We start from the raw sequence: 17,473 nt of genomic DNA, 5'->3' as shown, positions 1-17,473 counted from the left end.
ATATCTAGATTACAGTATACAAATCAAAACATAACAATAAAATAGAGCAAAAAAACATCAAAATATACACGTTTTTTTTTTATGTGTGTATATGTATGTATGTATGTGTATGTATGTGTATATATGTATGTATGTGTGTGTGTATATGTATGTGTTTGTATGTGTATATATATATATATATATATTTTTTTTTTTTTTTTTTTTTTTTTTGAGTTTGATTTGGCTTGATATTATGCAATATACTATTTCATTTGTTGAATTCTGCTCCCTGTTGGTTACCTTGCGTAGTGTGTGACCAGGTGTTTACTATTTAGATTAATGAACTGCTATTTAAAATGCACTTGTGACTTTGTTTGTTACACACACCCTGACGAAGGCAATAGCCGCAACTCGTAGGTGTAGCTGTCACCAATTTTAATGATAGAAGCCATGATTCAATAAAGGCTTTTTACTTTTTTGTATACACAATTCGAGTGCCTTGGATTATTACTTTGATTTTAAGGTATTTTTTTTATTTATTTATTTATATAACAGATAAATTGCCATATGTAGCACTCTAACAGATTTCATTGTAAAGGCTCATATTCATCCGATCAGTCACACAGAGCCGAAGCGCAGCCAAAACAATGTTCTTCCCCGAAACGCATGCAGTTTTGTTTTAAACTGCTAGAGAGCCAAAAGTACCTTTAAGGTATAATATTTGAAAGTTGCCATGAAATCAAAATTGACCCTATTTATTTTCTTAATGCATGTTACTGGTTTTATTGTTAACAGTTCATCCATGCATATATATATATATATTTTTTTTTAATTTGAACACACAATATTTAAATGTCAACATTTCTTATGTCAGAGAGTGAAGCACTTTGGATAGAAAGCATATGCTATGGCAAAGAGACAAATTTAACAGTGCAGTTTTTAATTGGACAGCAATCAAAACAAGATTACAATCCCTATTAACTGCCAACACACCGATACATGATGTCTATAACTAATTATATTTATTTTGGATATGGATTATGAACTTGTTTCAGTTAAGTGCTAAAATCGGTAGGATCAGTCAGTACCAGTAGTTTTAGGGATTTCAGTTGACCTTCTCAAAGTATTCCTTTGAGCCATCTGGAGTCGGCTTAATCTAAGAATAAAAAAAAAAAAGTCAATTACATAATTCAAAACAAAAGCAACAACCCAACAAACATTTCACACTATTATCTATGGCAATGACAGACCTGCGTAGTTCATATCTGGCCAAATACTACCCATTTACAATAATTAATGGGCAACTGGGCAAGTTTGCTGATTTTCAGCCAGCTTTGTATTGTTACAGTGTCTGTAGTATATGTAAATGAACTATGCATAATTTTTTCTTCATGTAACCAGCCCCCAGATCTATAATAAATCTATAATGATAAATAAACAGGGAGCTCTGGATTCAGAAAACACGAAGAAAGAGTTCATTTATGTATACTACTGACATTGTAACAGCAAACTTATCCTTTAACTGATTTAAAACTGTACATTTACAAAAAGGTTTCACTCACTCATTCAGAATTTGAGGTATTTAAATTTTGAGAAGTCTTTTATGCACCAACCACATATTATACAGTGTAATCATATCGTACTTTGACAACAGTAAAAGCTTACGGTGGGTGACTTTGGGGTCCAGCTGGCAGGACAGACTTCACCATGGGTTTCCACAAACTGGAAGGCCTTGACCAGACGGATGGTTTCCTCAACAGAGCGTCCAACTGGCAGGTCATTTACACTCATGTGTCGGATCACTCCATTAGGATCAATAATGAAAAGACCCCTATAATGTGAAACATCATTAAGTGATTGATAATTTGCTAAAAAGATAACCCTCCAGCTTAGCAATGCATGAAAACAAACATACAGGAAATAAAATAAATGTTTGAGAATTTCTAAAAGTAATCAAAGTACATTGATTAAATGATGGTACCTTAAAGCAATTCCAGGACCCTCAAGCAGGACCCCATAGTCTCTGGACACTTGCTTTGTGAGATCAGCCAACAGAGGAATGTGGATTTTCCCTAATCCTCCACTCTAGACAAACCAGAAGTTAGTTGGCAAGCTTAACATTTGGCATGAATTTGATGATAGTTTCCCAATCCCTTGATCCTATTTAGAGAACTGAGAATGTATAAACCGTAATGCGCACAATGTCAATCGTTGCACTGTTTGAACAGCCTGTATACGGTGTGTGTGTTTCATTTCAGCCAACTAATCAATAGGGCCTGGTAAACAATGCAAAATGACAACTGTATTTAGCTGCAGTGTGTACACCAGAGATGGGGGACTCGAATCACGTGACTTGACTCGCAAATTTAAGGACTTGAGACTTGCTTGACTAAATTAAGAAAATGACTTGACTTGGACTTGGGATCCAATGACTTGAGACTTGGCTTGACTTGAACTGTATGACTCGAGAATTTTTTTAGATAAATTATCGCATTCGCAACAACATTAATTGATGAACAAAATGAAAGCAACGGAACCATTGATGCCAGACATCAGATTCTGTGCAATTGCGTGACGTTGCACAAGGCAAGAAAAAAAATACATCTCGGTGAGCGAGCGAACTACAAAAACATCTCCCAGCATCGTTTCTTTTTGGATTTAAACACTAGAAATTGACCATACTCATACAAGAATGACCTGATATCGGACATGACCTTCACAACTTCGAACTTCATTCACCGCGTCTAAAAGTAAGCTATGGCTTCTTTAACCTGTTTGTTATAGTTAATTTGACTAACATCGAATCTAGAGAAAATAGTGGTCAGAACAGCATGCCTCTACACAAAATTATGCTTTAAAATTTAGCTTAAGGCTGTCAATAGATTCAAATGACAATTAATGATGGCATATGTTTTGTATAACATGCATAAATTCACACAGACATTTGCCAGTTTCTTTCAAATCATGCTTTAAAGCCAAATATGTTACTCTTTCTAATGACAAAAACAACATAGAAAACTGTTAATGATGTTTTGTTGTGTTGTGTTTTATGTTTCTCTTGAAGCAGGGTCAGATTGGGGGACAAAATGGCAGCAGAATAATTATGCACCCAAAATTAAAGATGTGTTGGGAAAAAAATGGCCCAAGTTATTTTTACAATTATAACATATGATATTAAAAAAATGTTTCCAGAATATTGGTGTGATAGCAAATGATATAATGATTTTATACCACAGTTTAGTATACAAAGAGTGAATATTGTGAATTGACATTTTGGACGTAATATTGTAAATATTCTGTTTTTGCTCTATTTCTCCAATGACAATAGTTCCAAAATCCGGGGGTTTTGTGATTCAGTTGCTTTTGTACATTAAGACGGTGATTTGGCGCCACCTATTATCGGTTTTAATTTCATAATTATTTTTATTTTTTAGCATCTAAGTTTTTCTATATTAATATGATTATATTTAAATCATTAAGATCATAACATGATTTTTGGTGTTGTAATTGCAGTGTAAATGCATGGTTAGAAAAAAAAATGCTCCTGGATATCAATTTAAGGGGTCAAATATTGGCTCTAAATGGGAAAGTTATTGTCTGCCTGTGATATTCCATAAAAAAAATATATAAGCAAAGTTAAACATGACATTTGCAATAAAACCAATATAATAAATGCATCACACTTGTGAATTTACCATCAAATGTTTTATCTTCAACATTTTCCGTTATAATTGTTTTTATAATAATAATAATTTCAAATTTTGATAATCATAAATGCATGCTATAATAAATTATATGAATATTATTATAATTTAAATGTATAAGAAAGGTAATCATTTCTGAGAGAAAACTAAAGGTTGAGGCCAATATTAACTCTACTTTTTTTCTGTTTGGTATTGTAACTCGACTTGACCCTTAGCAGGACTCGACTTTTCTTGCTTGAAGTGAACCACTGACTTGACTTAGACTTGCTTGAGACTTGATGGTAGGGACTCGACTTACTTGTGACTTGGACATGTGTGACTTACTCCCATCTCTGGTGTACACAGCATGTGTGAAGTTAAGTATAAACCTTTCTCGGGGTGTTGGTCCAGGCCAGGTGGGTAAAGTGAGAGTCCACAGAAACGCCCACTACTTGACAGTTTACATCACGAAACTCATTGGCTTTGTCACTGAACGCAATGATCTCTGTGGGGCAAACAAAAGTGCTGCCGAGTGGGCAGAAATAAAGAAGCATTAAGAGTGATGTACAAATGTAATAACAATTGAGATATAAATAATGAGACAATCTTATCCATGAGTGAACGCTGTATTTCCACACTCCATAAAGGTTATTTAAAAATTATTAGTGTACTACACCAATGAACTTCCGTTAAATTGGGTTAGAGTTTATTGTGAAGAAAAAATGACAATGAAAAACTTACAAATCTAGTGGGTAAAAGAAAAGGACAAGGTATTTGCCCTTGAAGTCTTCTAGGCTGATCTCCTTGAACTCTCCATTGAGAACAGCAGTGCCTTTGAAATGTGGGGCCTGTTGAGTGACTGCTGGGGCCCATCTTGCAGTGGCTGATATTTACAAACATGCATGATAGCTTAGCAAAGATAATACTATATTTAATTAAGGGAAAAAACTCAACTCTTTTAAGACTTACTGATTGAGAAGCAAGCTTTTTGTGTAGCAATGCAAGCAAGGGATTGTGGGGCCCTGATCACTGATGGTCCATTGTGAGGGACCAAGACATTCAGTCCATTAACTGCAGCTCTTCTTGCCTGTAGTGAAAAGGAGGGACATACACGAAAGAGCCGTTATACAATTTAGTTATCGCTTTTCAACAGATAGCACCATGCTCGAACATCGTGTACATCGCGTACAAAATATCACAAACTATATAGGCCCGCTTAATAAGAGGCGCTTTCCACGAATACTGTAGAGTTACACTTTTGTGAACACATTTTAAGTGAGATTAGGTTTGTTTCTATACTTTTATCTAACATAAATTGGCTAATTTTCACGTTAGGTTAAAAATCAAGTAATTAAAAACAAAAAGATCTGCACAAGTTACATGTAACAATTGTTTATTTGTGGCAATTCTTCTGACAGGTATTTGACGTGCACAGTATAATCTGTATAAAGGTTAAATACCGTGGAACGTATCTGCTAACCAAACGACGACGAACAGAGTTTAACCAAATCACACTTGCACCTAATTGTAATTCAGGACTTGTTTAACGTAATAATGTTTCGCAGCAGAAATCTTATTTATCGCTACTGCTAAATGAAACTTACAGAAGTCCCGAGAAGTCTCCCGATGGTGGCTGCCATCTTGCTAATGTGCTCAATGAATGCAGTGTGCAATAAAACACCTTGAGCATCAAAGCTGCGCACTAATTTTGCATTAGTTGCGCAGCACACGCACACCGACATGGCACACTGATACAAGAAGTTGCTTAAAATAATTGTTTAATAATTCAAATATATAATAGATAAATTAGTGCAAACAAGAATTAAGGTTTAATAACTATAAAACCATGTAAAGCCTGACATATTAAATAAAAGTCCGAAAAATCGATTTTATAGGCTATAAGGTTTGCATACAGTGTTGTAAGCCTATGTCCTACTTCATGTATTTTTATATCAGGGTATTTAAATGCTTCATTTTATGATCAAAGCTCTGTAGTTGTAACTGTGGGGGGCAAAACATATAATGCAACACAGTGGTGATTGAGATATAGCCTGGTCCGTCACTCAAACGTTTCTCACATTTTAACATGATTTTTATATAGCCTATAAAAAAAGGTGTATGGATAATCAAGTAAATCTAAGTTGCTCAAACAGCAACAGGGGCATGGGGCAACACATCTGAACCATGTGGATTCCAGGAATGCCAGATGTGGTCCGGTTCTGGGCCGACATATATGTTGCTGTCTGGGTAGCAGTTACTTCATTTAAAATTTTTATAAATATGAAATAAATATATGAAAGTCTTCACAGCATGAGATCACAAGGTGGACATTTTTAGAATCATACTAAAACCTATAGGCTACTAAAACTATTACTATTATCAGAGGCAGAAGGTATGTGGAAGATTGTGTACAACACTTTTTTCAGCAAAGCCTGAACATGTTGATAATTTGCCGTAGAAATGAATGTATCAAATATAAGATAGGTTTTGTAGGGTTAATTATTTATATTCAAAGTAAATAATTATTTAATTGAAATGGAATTAATTTAATTAATTAACAGGTAATTATGAGTCAACTAACAATACCTTCTGTCATTTAATTTGAATTTGATGGCTCTTTAACGTTGTTAGTGAAAAATTTGTCTTGACCATAGACTGTAAAAAAAGATCCCTGATCATGCCGGAGTGTAATTGGATGATGTCTGAGCACGTGACACGCGGAAGCGTCGCAGACAAGAATGTCTCATCTGCGTGACCTACACAAGTTAAGCTTTGTTTAAGAATCATAAAATGAATTGGTAATGCTTGGAGAGCTGTCATTAAAAATCTAAAATGGACCCCAACTTGCAGTACTGGCAAAACAATGGACAGGTACTTTCTTGAATATACGTGTCGTTAAAAAAAATCACGTTTTGATTTATATTTGTCTTGTTCATGAAAAGTATGATATCAGCAACAGATAAATAAATAAATGAATCATTTTTCAGTCTTTTCTGAGCAGACTGCGACTCTGGTTCAACATCCTCGACCCCCGGTATGTGTTGTCATCACAGGTGAGTAGCAGCAGCATAATCTGCACGTTGCCTACACACTGTACTATCAATCACATCAGTACTGTCAATTGCTTCTTATAGAATGCCTATATGAACAGTATCTCGCGCACTATACAGGATGGAAAGAACTTTGTGATATTTGTCCCTAACATATAACATTGTTTACATTTAATAGATGACAACAAAATACATAATATGATTTTTCCTTAGGCTGAAATTGAGGAGGCCCGGATACTTCTTCAGAAAGAGGGAAATAAACAGAGAAATGAAAAAGTAGGCTGCACATTATGTTTAATAGTTCATTAATTCATTCATTCATTCATTCATAACAATATTCCTATCTCTTTCTAGGTTGCTAATGCCTGGTTACTGTCTCTTGTAAGTGAATGAATTTACATTTTTCAAGAGAACATGACAAACAAGTATAGATATTCTCTGATTCTTCAGACACAGGACAAAAGAGGCTACATAACTGAAAGAATACATTATTTTGTATCAATATGTTCACTTCACATATTTTTAGTGTGATCTCTTGCTGCTTCTATTGGTGGGTCTAAGGTGGGACTTGATTTTGTCAACCGGGAATTGATTGGATGGTTGAGGTTTGCTGTTACTGTAATCTCATGTGATTGACAGGTCGTCCCACCCTCGTGCTGAAAAACACGCCATCAGAGGGATATTATTTTGATTAAAGACTATGAGGACAAATACTGTGCACGGATAAATAATTTTTTGATTTCATAGTGACTTTTACGTTTTTTGTCAATAATGTTGCTATACATTTTTAGTCTTCTGTCCATGCTGATACTGGAGCTGTAATCTCACCAGTGTTTCGTCCTCAAGGTATAATAACAAACTTGAGGGTTTGTGTTTTTTCTGTAATTTATGCACTTGAGATATTTCTTCATTTGTGTGAAGCAATTTGCATTCATCTGAATTGAAAATGTTCTTTTGCTTCTCTGATGACATCTACTTCTTTTTTGTTTTCAGGTTTTCTACCTATATCTGCTCCCTTGGTGAGTTTTTAATTTCAGAATGTGCTTACAATGTGCTGGAGATGAGCAACTTAATATGTACATTTGTGAGTTTTTATAATCCACGAATGAATATATCCACATAGTTTTGTTTCCACAGGTTGTTGCAAGTTTAATACCCCACAAAGGCATTAAACATGCTTTGTTTTGGCAAGTAAGTATTCTACATTCATGTCTTCATTTTAGTTCTTTCTTATCAACTATACATTTTTGTGACAATTTTTGCTATAGTTTTTGCTTCAGGCATACTGTGCAGGATTCAACCATTCTAACAGAAATGCAACAGCGACTAAGGTAAAGAATTATATTTTAAATAAAATTCAAAACTGCTTTGCTTAGCAAACTATTTTAACCACAGTGTTACATCTCGGACATATTTTCTTTTCTTTTGTGTAAGTGAGTAATAATAATAATAAGAGTGTTCTGATACAGGATTTGAATTGTTATATTTATTTCACTTTATTTGCTTAGGATAACACAACATCAATGAAGCAGTCAGTTCTTCTGGTTGGAACAGTTTCCTACTCAACGTTTGCAGGGGTACGAGACATTTTTGTCACTGTTCTGTTTTCTCAGTCAATAAACCATATTCATCTGATGATTTTATGTTTGGAATATTGTTGACACAGGTGTGTGAAACTCATGAAACCTGTCACGGTTCAAGGGTCACGTCCGGGTCAAATTTCACCCCCTGAAATTAAAAGAAAGAATAAAGATTATATTTAGTTTACAGAAAATTAGGCCTAATGTAGCACCATTCAGTTTTTGAGAATTATTATTTTAATAATACACATTATTGTGTATGACAATTTGGCACACGCTTTCATCTAAATTATCATTAACATAATGCAAAAAATAATTTAATTCTCATTAAAGTTTTGTGAGGAAAGTTATAGATTTAATTTTTTTTCGATACCAGGCTTGTGCAAAATTCAGATTTTCAGAATTGGCCTCCATTCAATATTGGAATTTGAATTGAATTGACTCTGCCCCACAGGAAGTTGAATTTGAATTTGAATTGGAATGACAGGAAGTGGAATTAAATTCATGGCAATTCAAAGAAATTCTACACAGTCACACATAGGTTGACCACCATCAAACAAACCAAATGTGGGACGATGTGGGACATGTTACCAACACTAAAACATAACCTGAAACTGTCATATAATGTCCATTTAACTTAATAAAAACATTTGTATTCTGCATTTCAGCTGATAAAAATACTTTGTTATTTAGTCCCTTCCAGGCAACACAATTACATCACCAATGTAACATAACATGTCTTTATTTTACTTGCCATTTAAATTCAACATCACTGAGCAAGGCAGCAGGTATCATGCAGATCACTATTTTTGAAACAGTTCTGACTAAGTCCAACTAAAATCCAACAATATGAATAATGAACAAATAAAATATAAAACAACATGAAATTAGTTTATTGACAGCCTTATATATTAAGAATATATTACACCAAACACTTTCATATTTTTAGAAAGGATGTGAATTAAAACAACTACAGCAGGCAATAAATTGATAAATTCTGTTAAATTAAAATTTTAATTTACGGAATTATCCATTTGTTTTCTGACAGGGAACACATGGAAGGAATTACCGCTCAACATTTTCATTTACAACCTACTAGTGACCGTGTTTACTCCTTTCTTTTCAACCATTGGATATGATTTTAAAAACAGCTGTTGTATTTGTACTTCTGACGAAGCGCTGTTAAATATAGGTGAAAAACTACGGCGCAAAATGAATAAATAAAATGCTTTCTTCAAAAGTCAAAAGAACGCATGCACATTTTCTTAATATGATAATTAAAAACAAACAGACTGATAAAAATGCGGGACATTTTCTCAATATGCGACGTGGGGGACAAGGGGTGAAAATGCTGTGCGGTACAACACAAAGCGTGACGGGTGATCACCCTAGTCACACAACTGAAAGAATATGTTGAATCTCACATTCAGCGTTAGGAAGGTTACTTTGGAAATGTAATTGCTTACTGTTATAAGTTACCCATTATAAATGTGGTTTGGCTTATTTTATTTGGATTACTTTATCAATGTAAATCAATTTCCTTTTAATTTGATTAGTAACTAATTAAATTATACATTTTACCTCAGTAATACAACTAAATACAATTACATTCATTTTGTAATTCAATAACCTCATTTCATTACAGTTAACTCACTCCTATATATATATATATATATATATATATATATAAAAAAACAAATGTCCACCTTAAATTTGTTTTTTCTTCTAAATATTTACTAAAGTAATTCTGGGAGTCATGTTCTATCATGTTCCACAAAATTACAATTACAATAAATCAAACTTAATTATTTGTTCTGTGACTAGAGCTTATAACATTCATTGCTGGGGGAAAATATTTCCTGTTAATGTAATCTGTACAAGTAGTTCAAACTAATATCATTTATAGAATATGTAATGCAATCATATCTGACATATACTGTAAAGCTTCATTGTTAAACACTTCACTTAAAATATCTATATGAATTTCTTAGAATTTGTTTTGAATTGCAATTCTGCTTCCTTTAATTCAAATTCGAATTGTAATTCTAGATCCTGTTTTTGACATCAATTCAAATTCAAGAATTGAATTGGAATTTAGGAGTCATTCTCAATTCAATTCCGAATTGTGCACAAGCCTGTTCGACACATCATTTGTTGTATTTTAATAGTACAGATAAATATTTTCTTTTGATTTTGGGGTGAAATGTGACCTGGATATGCTCTCTTTTCAGGCTCTTCCACTGATTATACTCCAGCATTTTAGACTCTTCGGTGCTGTTATTGAGACCTTCTGTAGATCCTTGTTACCTATTCCTCTCTCAGGTAGGAGCACAAATGTATATGCACACAATACACCTAGCATAGTTACCCCATTTCATACATATTCCTGATCTAAAGTCTGCATTCTATGGTCATAATACCATTGAAAGTTTTTGAGTCAAACATGGTTTTCTAGCCTGTCTAGCTGCATTCAGTGTAATGGTGGTGAGAAGTGAAGAGTCCGAAAATGGAATACAAGTGTTTGATTCTAATGGGAATGCTGTCGGAGTTTCAAAGGAAGCTGGTTCCAAGGTGAGACTGCAACAAAACCTTATTCCACCTAAGCTCCTTATCATTAAATTACCCTAAATATATACTAGTGAGCTAAAACATGACCAGTCACAGGTGAATATCATATATCATCTCTTAACAAAGCCAAATATTAAGGTCTGGGCAGATTAGATGGTAAGCAAACAATCAGTTCTCGTTATCAATGTGTTGGATGCAGGAGAAATGTCCAGGAATAAAGAATTTGACGAGGGCTAAATTGTTATGACAAGGCGACTGGGTCAGAGTATCTTTAAAAATTCAAGGCTGGAGTGTTGCTCCTGATCAGCAGTGGCGAGAATTTACTAACAGTGGTCCGAGGAGGGGCAAACTACAAACAGGGTGTTGGGCGCCCTGGGCTCAACGGTGTTTGAGGCCAACGGAGGCTGTCCTATCTAGTCTGAGCCAACAGAAGGTCTACACAAGTCACAACACACAGTGCATCACACTCTGCTGCGGATGGGACTGTGTTGCCGCAGACCAATCAGAGTGCCTATGATGACCCCTGTCCCCAGCCAAAAGCACCTACACTGTGCACTCGAGTGTCAGAACTGGATCTTGGAGCAGTGGGTGAAGGTCGCAGATGAGTCCCATTTTCTTTAACATCAGGGGGACGGCCGTGTACATGCACCGTTTACTTGGGGAAGAGATTGCACCAGGATACACTGTGGGATGATGACAAGTAAGTGGAGGGAGTCTGATGCTCTGGGCAATGTTCTGCTGGGAAACCCATTCATGTGGACGTAAAATCGACACATGCTACCTACCTAAGCATTGTTGCAGACCAGGTACACCCCTTCATGACAATGGTGTTCCCCAGTGGAAGTGGCCTCTTTTAGCAGGATAATGCACCCTGCCACACTGCACACATTGTTCTGGATTGGTTTGAGGAACATGATGAAGAATTCATGGTGTAGCCCTAGCCTCCAAATTCCCCAGATCTCAATCCAATTGAGCATCTGTGGGATGTGCTGGACCAACAAGTTCAATCCACAACAGCTCCACCTCGCAACCTATATGTTCTTGTAGTAAAACATGTCATGTTTTAATACATGACATGTATTATAACAATTATTACATGTATAACATGTCATGTTTTACTACAAGACATCTTCAAGAGTCTTGTAGAGTCCATGCCTCAGCAGGTCGTCGCTGTTTTAGCAGCACGCGGATGAACAAAAGCATATTATGCAGGTGGTCATAATGTTTTGTCTCATCTGTGTATATTCTTCACATTTAATTGGTATTCGATGATGTCTCGCATCTAATCATTCATGGATCATTTGGTTTCTACCATCATGTCTTGGTCTTAGGCCATAAAGGAAACAGCCCTCTCAAGAGCGGCTCTCTTTGGCACCACTGCAGCTGTTCCCAGTTTTCTGCTGGCTCTCCTTAAAAGGTACAAGTCAAAACCATTTGCTTTCTGCTTTACAATTTGATTCTTAAAAGTTTTTATTGTCTAAATGTGAAATCTGCTGTCAATGTTTCAGGGCAAAATTTGTCCAAAGAAACCCCATGATAATCGCTCCTGTTCGGCATGTCAGTACTGCCATTATTTTTGGCCTGATGATTCCTGTGTCCTTTAGTCTTTTTCCACAGTTTGGCAAGGTAACACACATTAGATAACTGATGTTTGTTAAATGTTAATGCTGATTAATTATATACATTTACCATTTTAATTTTGTAAATAAATTAAGACAAGTAACCTATTTTTTGTTTGCAGATAAAGAGGGAGAATTTAGAAGAGGAGTTTCAGTCACTTGAAAGTAATGGGGAACTGTTTTACCACAGAGGACTGTAATGTTGCTATTGCAAACTTGCTTATTTGAGGGGGACTTTTATTGACAGGGTTTGCTGACATGAAATGACATTTTTAACAATAGAATACACTAAAAGTTCACTGCATTTCAACAAAAATTCAAAATGGTTTACATTAGAAGTATTAAAAACATGCACTCTTTTTTTCCCAAAGGATTTATTAAATTCTTTACTACTGCTTAATGACCACATTAAGAAGTACAGCTGTACAGGTTTGAATTCATATGAATGTAATAGCTAAATTCACTGCACTGAAATGGATTGTTCTAAATAATAACACTTATTAAACAATTATACCCGTCCCTCACTCTTGTTTGTTATAAAATAAAATTTAAAATATAACATTTCTGTTGCCACTCATGTATACTTTTTTTGTATATTTAATGATCACACATGCATTTAAAAAAGTATCCAAGGAAACAGCATTTTACAACTCTGAAAATTATCACAATGTTTAAGAAATTAGAGATTAACAGTTTTAACATCCTCTTTTTTTCAGTATATATTGCACGCAACACATCAGAAAATCTTCTATGATTATTTAGGCACAGAGGATAGCCCTTGATGATAAGGGGTTTTCAGATTAATAATGAGATTAAACATAAAACATGCTTAAATCAATATTATGAGGAAATGCAAAATCTGGGAACCTAGTTCTAGCCCACAGGAATGACTTTTTATATTTAAATTAGAGTATATAATCATAAAAAGTACTCTTACAGGAATACACATACAGATTGTTATTAACATTCTAACTTTATGATTAGGTTTTGGCACTCAATAGTTCGGTAAAAAAGTTTTCAGTGGTTTTAAATTTTGGATTTAATGGGACCCTCTAGAGCAATTAAATTATTGGTGTGCAAATATGAAATATTATAAAATTTCTAACAACATGCCAATACCTTGTAAATACTTGCAGAGATTCAGATAAAAATTGTTCATTGGCTCAAGATCTAAGTGCTACCGAAAGGTTTGATTATTAATAATTTACCTCAAACTTGTGTTATTGCTTAAAAATGTCACATTCAATATTCGTAATTGCACCCATCATGTTATAGCTATGTGTTGTACATCTATATCTTTATATTGTCCCAATACAACTTTTGTCCCATTTACAACCCTGATATTAGAAATTATCCAAATGTTACAATTCATTTTGAGATTCCACTTTGAAAGGTAAGTTCCTATCTCAGTGATTATTGCGCGGCATGCCATTTGGACGGGATGCACTGATTGGTCAAATCTTCAAGAGTTGCTCAGCTGCAGCTAAATGAAAGAGGAAGTTTTCAGTCGCTGGAGGGTAATGCCGCTGCTTCAGAGTCTCTAAAGTCAATTTGGAGTTGTCTGCTTCATCAGCAAGAGACATCAGATTACTGAGGATTTCTTTAGTTTTTACTGAAATATCCTGGAAACAGATTGAAAAATAAAAAAGGGGTTGGATTAAACCTACAGTGTTGCAGGATTTCCAAGTCTTGGAAAATTGAAATGCTTCAAAAGTACATTGTGCTATAGCTGTATGATGTTTCTTTGCTATTACTTAGGACCTTCTTCTTATTACTTGCCTTAATAACCTGTGCATCTGTGCGATCAGTGTCCTCTGCAGCCTGGACAATGAAGCTGCCAATCTCTTTATGGAGTTTTCCCATAGCCATTGCCTCTGAAAAAACAAGGCATGGTAAGTGGTACCGGTACTGGACAATTCTACTTAGTCTCTATCAATCTGTAAAGCAAAATCTCTCACCTTTGGCATTTTGTGAGACAGTTATCTCTCTGTCTGGTAGATTTACATACACATCAAACAGGTCTGATCGGTCTCTGACTTCAGCATCGACAAACCCTGCAACATACCCTACAGAGATAGTGAACAAGATTCATAAACATTGCAAGAGTGATAACAATAAATATAGTTTTGGGAGAAGGACCTGTTTTCCCTCGTACCTGTACACAGCTTGAGGTTTTCCAGCTCATTATTATCCAGGTGAACAAAAGGGTGGAGTATGGACCAGTCTTTTCTATGCCATACTAGGCCAGGAAGAGCTCTGGTTTTAAAAAGAAAAACACATTTACCACTTCCAGCCTTTTTAGTACATGGCGATTATCGTTAACATGTTCAAAAGTTTGGGGTCAGTACCATTTATTTTGGGTTTCTTCTTGAAATAAATCAATGAATCTATGAGACCCCAATGGTTGACCGTTTTATCCTTACATGATGTGCAGAAAGAAAGAAATAGAACCATAAGCACCTGCTAAACACTAAGATACTTAATTTCAATGTGACATGCGGTTTTCAACCTATTTTACTTCCATACTCTGATATTTCTAGTTTGAATTAATGTACGCCAATGAATCATGCACAATGCAACTAGGAATGTAAATAGTCAACTTTGATTTCATGTTAACTTAATGATCATGTTGTGCAATGAAAATTTCCATGGTTACCTTGTGAACTCCAGCAGCGCCTCAATCCGTGGGTGATAGACCACTATTCTTTTTTTCAGCATTAGTGCTGTGTAAAGGATGATGGTCTCCATACCAAATTGTGACACAACATCTAAAATAAAGATAGAATATCTCATGAAATCTTAAATAAAGCAAACTGGATACATAAATGTTTTACAGAATTGAGATGCTTTCTTGAAAGATTTCTCAAATAACAACAATAAAGCCAATTGGAGCAAATGGCTATGGTACCAAAAGTAAATAAACATCAGATGATCTTAACAGTTAATTTCTTGCTTCATGTTGCCATAAGTGCTTGTAATGTTTATTTTAAAGGTACACCCCTAACCTTTTAAGGAGCCAGCCAGGTAGGCCTTCCTGACGTCATAATCTTTGATAAGGAAGGAACCGTTCTCATCACTCTGGCATATCCCTTTGGTCAGAACAGCAATGTAGCCATCCATTATCTTCACAGGACTTCCATGTTTAATATACATCCTGAGCAAAAACAATGTTAAAGATGCAACATTGGTGTATTTCCTTTAAAATGGTTTAATGACAAACAAAAGATGCTTACTGAAAGTAATAATGCTAAATGACCAATTATTTAAACTCAAAACAAAAATCTACACTCAAGCGGGAACCTCTATGTTCCGCACTAAATGGTTTTTACTTAAATTAAACCTACCTGCACAAAACTCTACTGAATGCAGCATATTTTTCAGGGTTGAAGTCCTTAGCTGTGACAACTATTGAGAAATGGGTCACCTTTGAATGAAATTGAGCAGTCAGTTAGCAAGCCGGCATGATTATGTTCATTTATTTAGATTAAAAATAAGTACCATCTGTCCACAAAGCTTTCAGCACTTACGGTGGAAAGCACATAATGAGATATACTAAGTTGTCAGATTTGTCACAAAAGAAGTTATAATTGCAATATATTATAGCAGTGCTTGGGTTAGGGTTAGGGTCCACGAAAATATTCAAACAATATATACCACTGTTTTTAAAAAATATATAAAGGTTTTACAAGATTGGGAATAGTTTTTAAAAGAAAACAAACAGTTGTTGAGAGGGTAAATAGTGCTGGCAAATCGATTAATCGCATCTAACATAAAAGTTTGTGTTTACATAATGTGTGTGTTTTTTTGTGTATATTATTAAATTTATATATCGATGTTTGTGTGTGCATGTCTGTCTATATGAAGAAAGAAAGTAATTAATTCAGGTTTGGAATGACATAAAAGATGGGTATATGAACAAATTGTTCATTTTACGTTAATTGAACACAGGTTTGATAGCTTTCAGGATGGCAGTGGTGTCCTAATCATGAAGCCTGGTACCTTTTTAAGCGCAGTTGGCTCCTGAACATCGACAGTGGTGATGTAGTACCAGGTTCTGCAGTACTGTCCGAACACAAACGTGTGCAGCACCCGATTGTCCAACGTCAGGCAACATTTTCTCAACAGAACCTCTCGCAGATCAGCACCAATGGAAGGATAGCACCAAACCCAAAGCGTGTCTGCATTTACATCTTTCTCTGTGTATGGGGGACAAATTCAATTACTGACTAAATAATAAACTAAAGGGACAGTTTTCCCAAAAATATTCTGTCATATGTCCTTCTTCTTCTGCAGAACACAACATGAGATGTTAGACTCAGCCACCATTTACTTTCACTGCATCCTTTTGCCAATTTCCACAAAATGAAAGTGAATGGTGACTGACAAAAAAGTGCTGTCACTCTGCCTAACTAATGCATACACTCTACATACAAATGTTATCTTTTCCCGTTATTTCGATCTTACCAATAAGTCCAAGACTCAGCATCAGGTCAGATGTAGCCATATTCCATTCCTTATCCACGTTAATCTGTTTCTAATACTTTACTGATTTGTGAACAGTTATGTCTACAGCAGTTTGGAAAGCAGATGAAAATGTTTTTCAGAGCGAACAGACACAATCCATTGTCAAATATGCCGGGACAGTCTATCCAGAAAACAATTAAAATGCCAAAACGGTTCTCCTTGCAAAATAGAAGTTGAATCCAGCTGCAGTTTTCTTTTGAAAGCCTAGCGTTACGAATTATCAATTCGTTTCTAGTAACTTATATCACTGTAGGTGAATCAGTTGTGGAATTGCAATAATTCCGGCGAGTATGTATCAAAGAAATATGAAAAGAAAATGAAAACTTATCATGAAAGTGGGTCTCCACTACTGGTCAAGTGACCAATATGCCTTCTTCTGGGTTTTATTTCTCTGAGTTCAACCAAAATATTCAGAAACATACTGCCATCTGGTGTGTTGGTGGGTTTAAAGTTCAAACAATAAATCCCAG

The 17,473-nt window shown here is 35.1% G+C and overlaps 3 protein-coding genes across 3 annotated transcripts; 1 reads left to right on the top strand and 2 right to left on the bottom strand.

Moving 5' to 3' along the window:
* Window positions 1-733: 733 nt before the first annotated feature.
* prdx3 (peroxiredoxin 3) lies at window positions 734-5,379 on the bottom strand. Its single transcript, XM_077237270.1, has 7 exons — window positions 5,267-5,379; window positions 4,632-4,749; window positions 4,404-4,545; window positions 4,052-4,187; window positions 1,961-2,064; window positions 1,645-1,810; window positions 734-1,135 (listed from the first exon to the last, which is right to left on the bottom strand). The coding sequence occupies exons 1-7, from the start codon at window positions 5,300-5,302 to the stop codon at window positions 1,085-1,087; spliced, it is 753 nt and encodes a 250-aa protein (XP_077093385.1). The 5' UTR covers window positions 5,303-5,379; the 3' UTR covers window positions 734-1,084.
* A 980-nt stretch (window positions 5,380-6,359) lies between these two features.
* sfxn4 (sideroflexin 4) lies at window positions 6,360-13,040 on the top strand. Its single transcript, XM_077237269.1, has 14 exons — window positions 6,360-6,533; window positions 6,650-6,715; window positions 6,926-6,988; window positions 7,067-7,093; window positions 7,504-7,558; window positions 7,706-7,731; window positions 7,850-7,903; window positions 7,981-8,043; window positions 8,221-8,289; window positions 10,524-10,614; window positions 10,748-10,863; window positions 12,192-12,277; window positions 12,369-12,486; window positions 12,602-13,040. The coding sequence occupies exons 1-14, from the start codon at window positions 6,495-6,497 to the stop codon at window positions 12,677-12,679; spliced, it is 951 nt and encodes a 316-aa protein (XP_077093384.1). The 5' UTR covers window positions 6,360-6,494; the 3' UTR covers window positions 12,680-13,040.
* Window positions 12,837-17,406, bottom strand: dennd10 (DENN domain containing 10). Its single transcript, XM_077237268.1, has 9 exons — window positions 16,944-17,406; window positions 16,479-16,675; window positions 15,824-15,903; window positions 15,485-15,633; window positions 15,136-15,247; window positions 14,635-14,735; window positions 14,438-14,545; window positions 14,259-14,353; window positions 12,837-14,101 (listed from the first exon to the last, which is right to left on the bottom strand). Exons 1-9 carry the CDS (start codon window positions 16,981-16,983, stop codon window positions 13,934-13,936), a joined length of 1,050 nt encoding a protein of 349 aa, XP_077093383.1. The 5' UTR covers window positions 16,984-17,406; the 3' UTR covers window positions 12,837-13,933.
* Between the last annotated feature and the right edge of the window lie 67 nt (window positions 17,407-17,473).

The sequence above is a fragment of the Siphateles boraxobius genome, unplaced genomic scaffold (assembly GCF_051911475.1).
Source record: "Siphateles boraxobius isolate OS27281-9 unplaced genomic scaffold, OSU_SipBor_1 20, whole genome shotgun sequence".
Classification (NCBI taxonomy): domain Eukaryota; kingdom Metazoa; phylum Chordata; class Actinopteri; order Cypriniformes; family Leuciscidae; genus Siphateles; species Siphateles boraxobius.
Note: the sequence above shows the minus strand (reverse complement) of the source record. Positions and strands in the feature narration are given on the sequence as shown.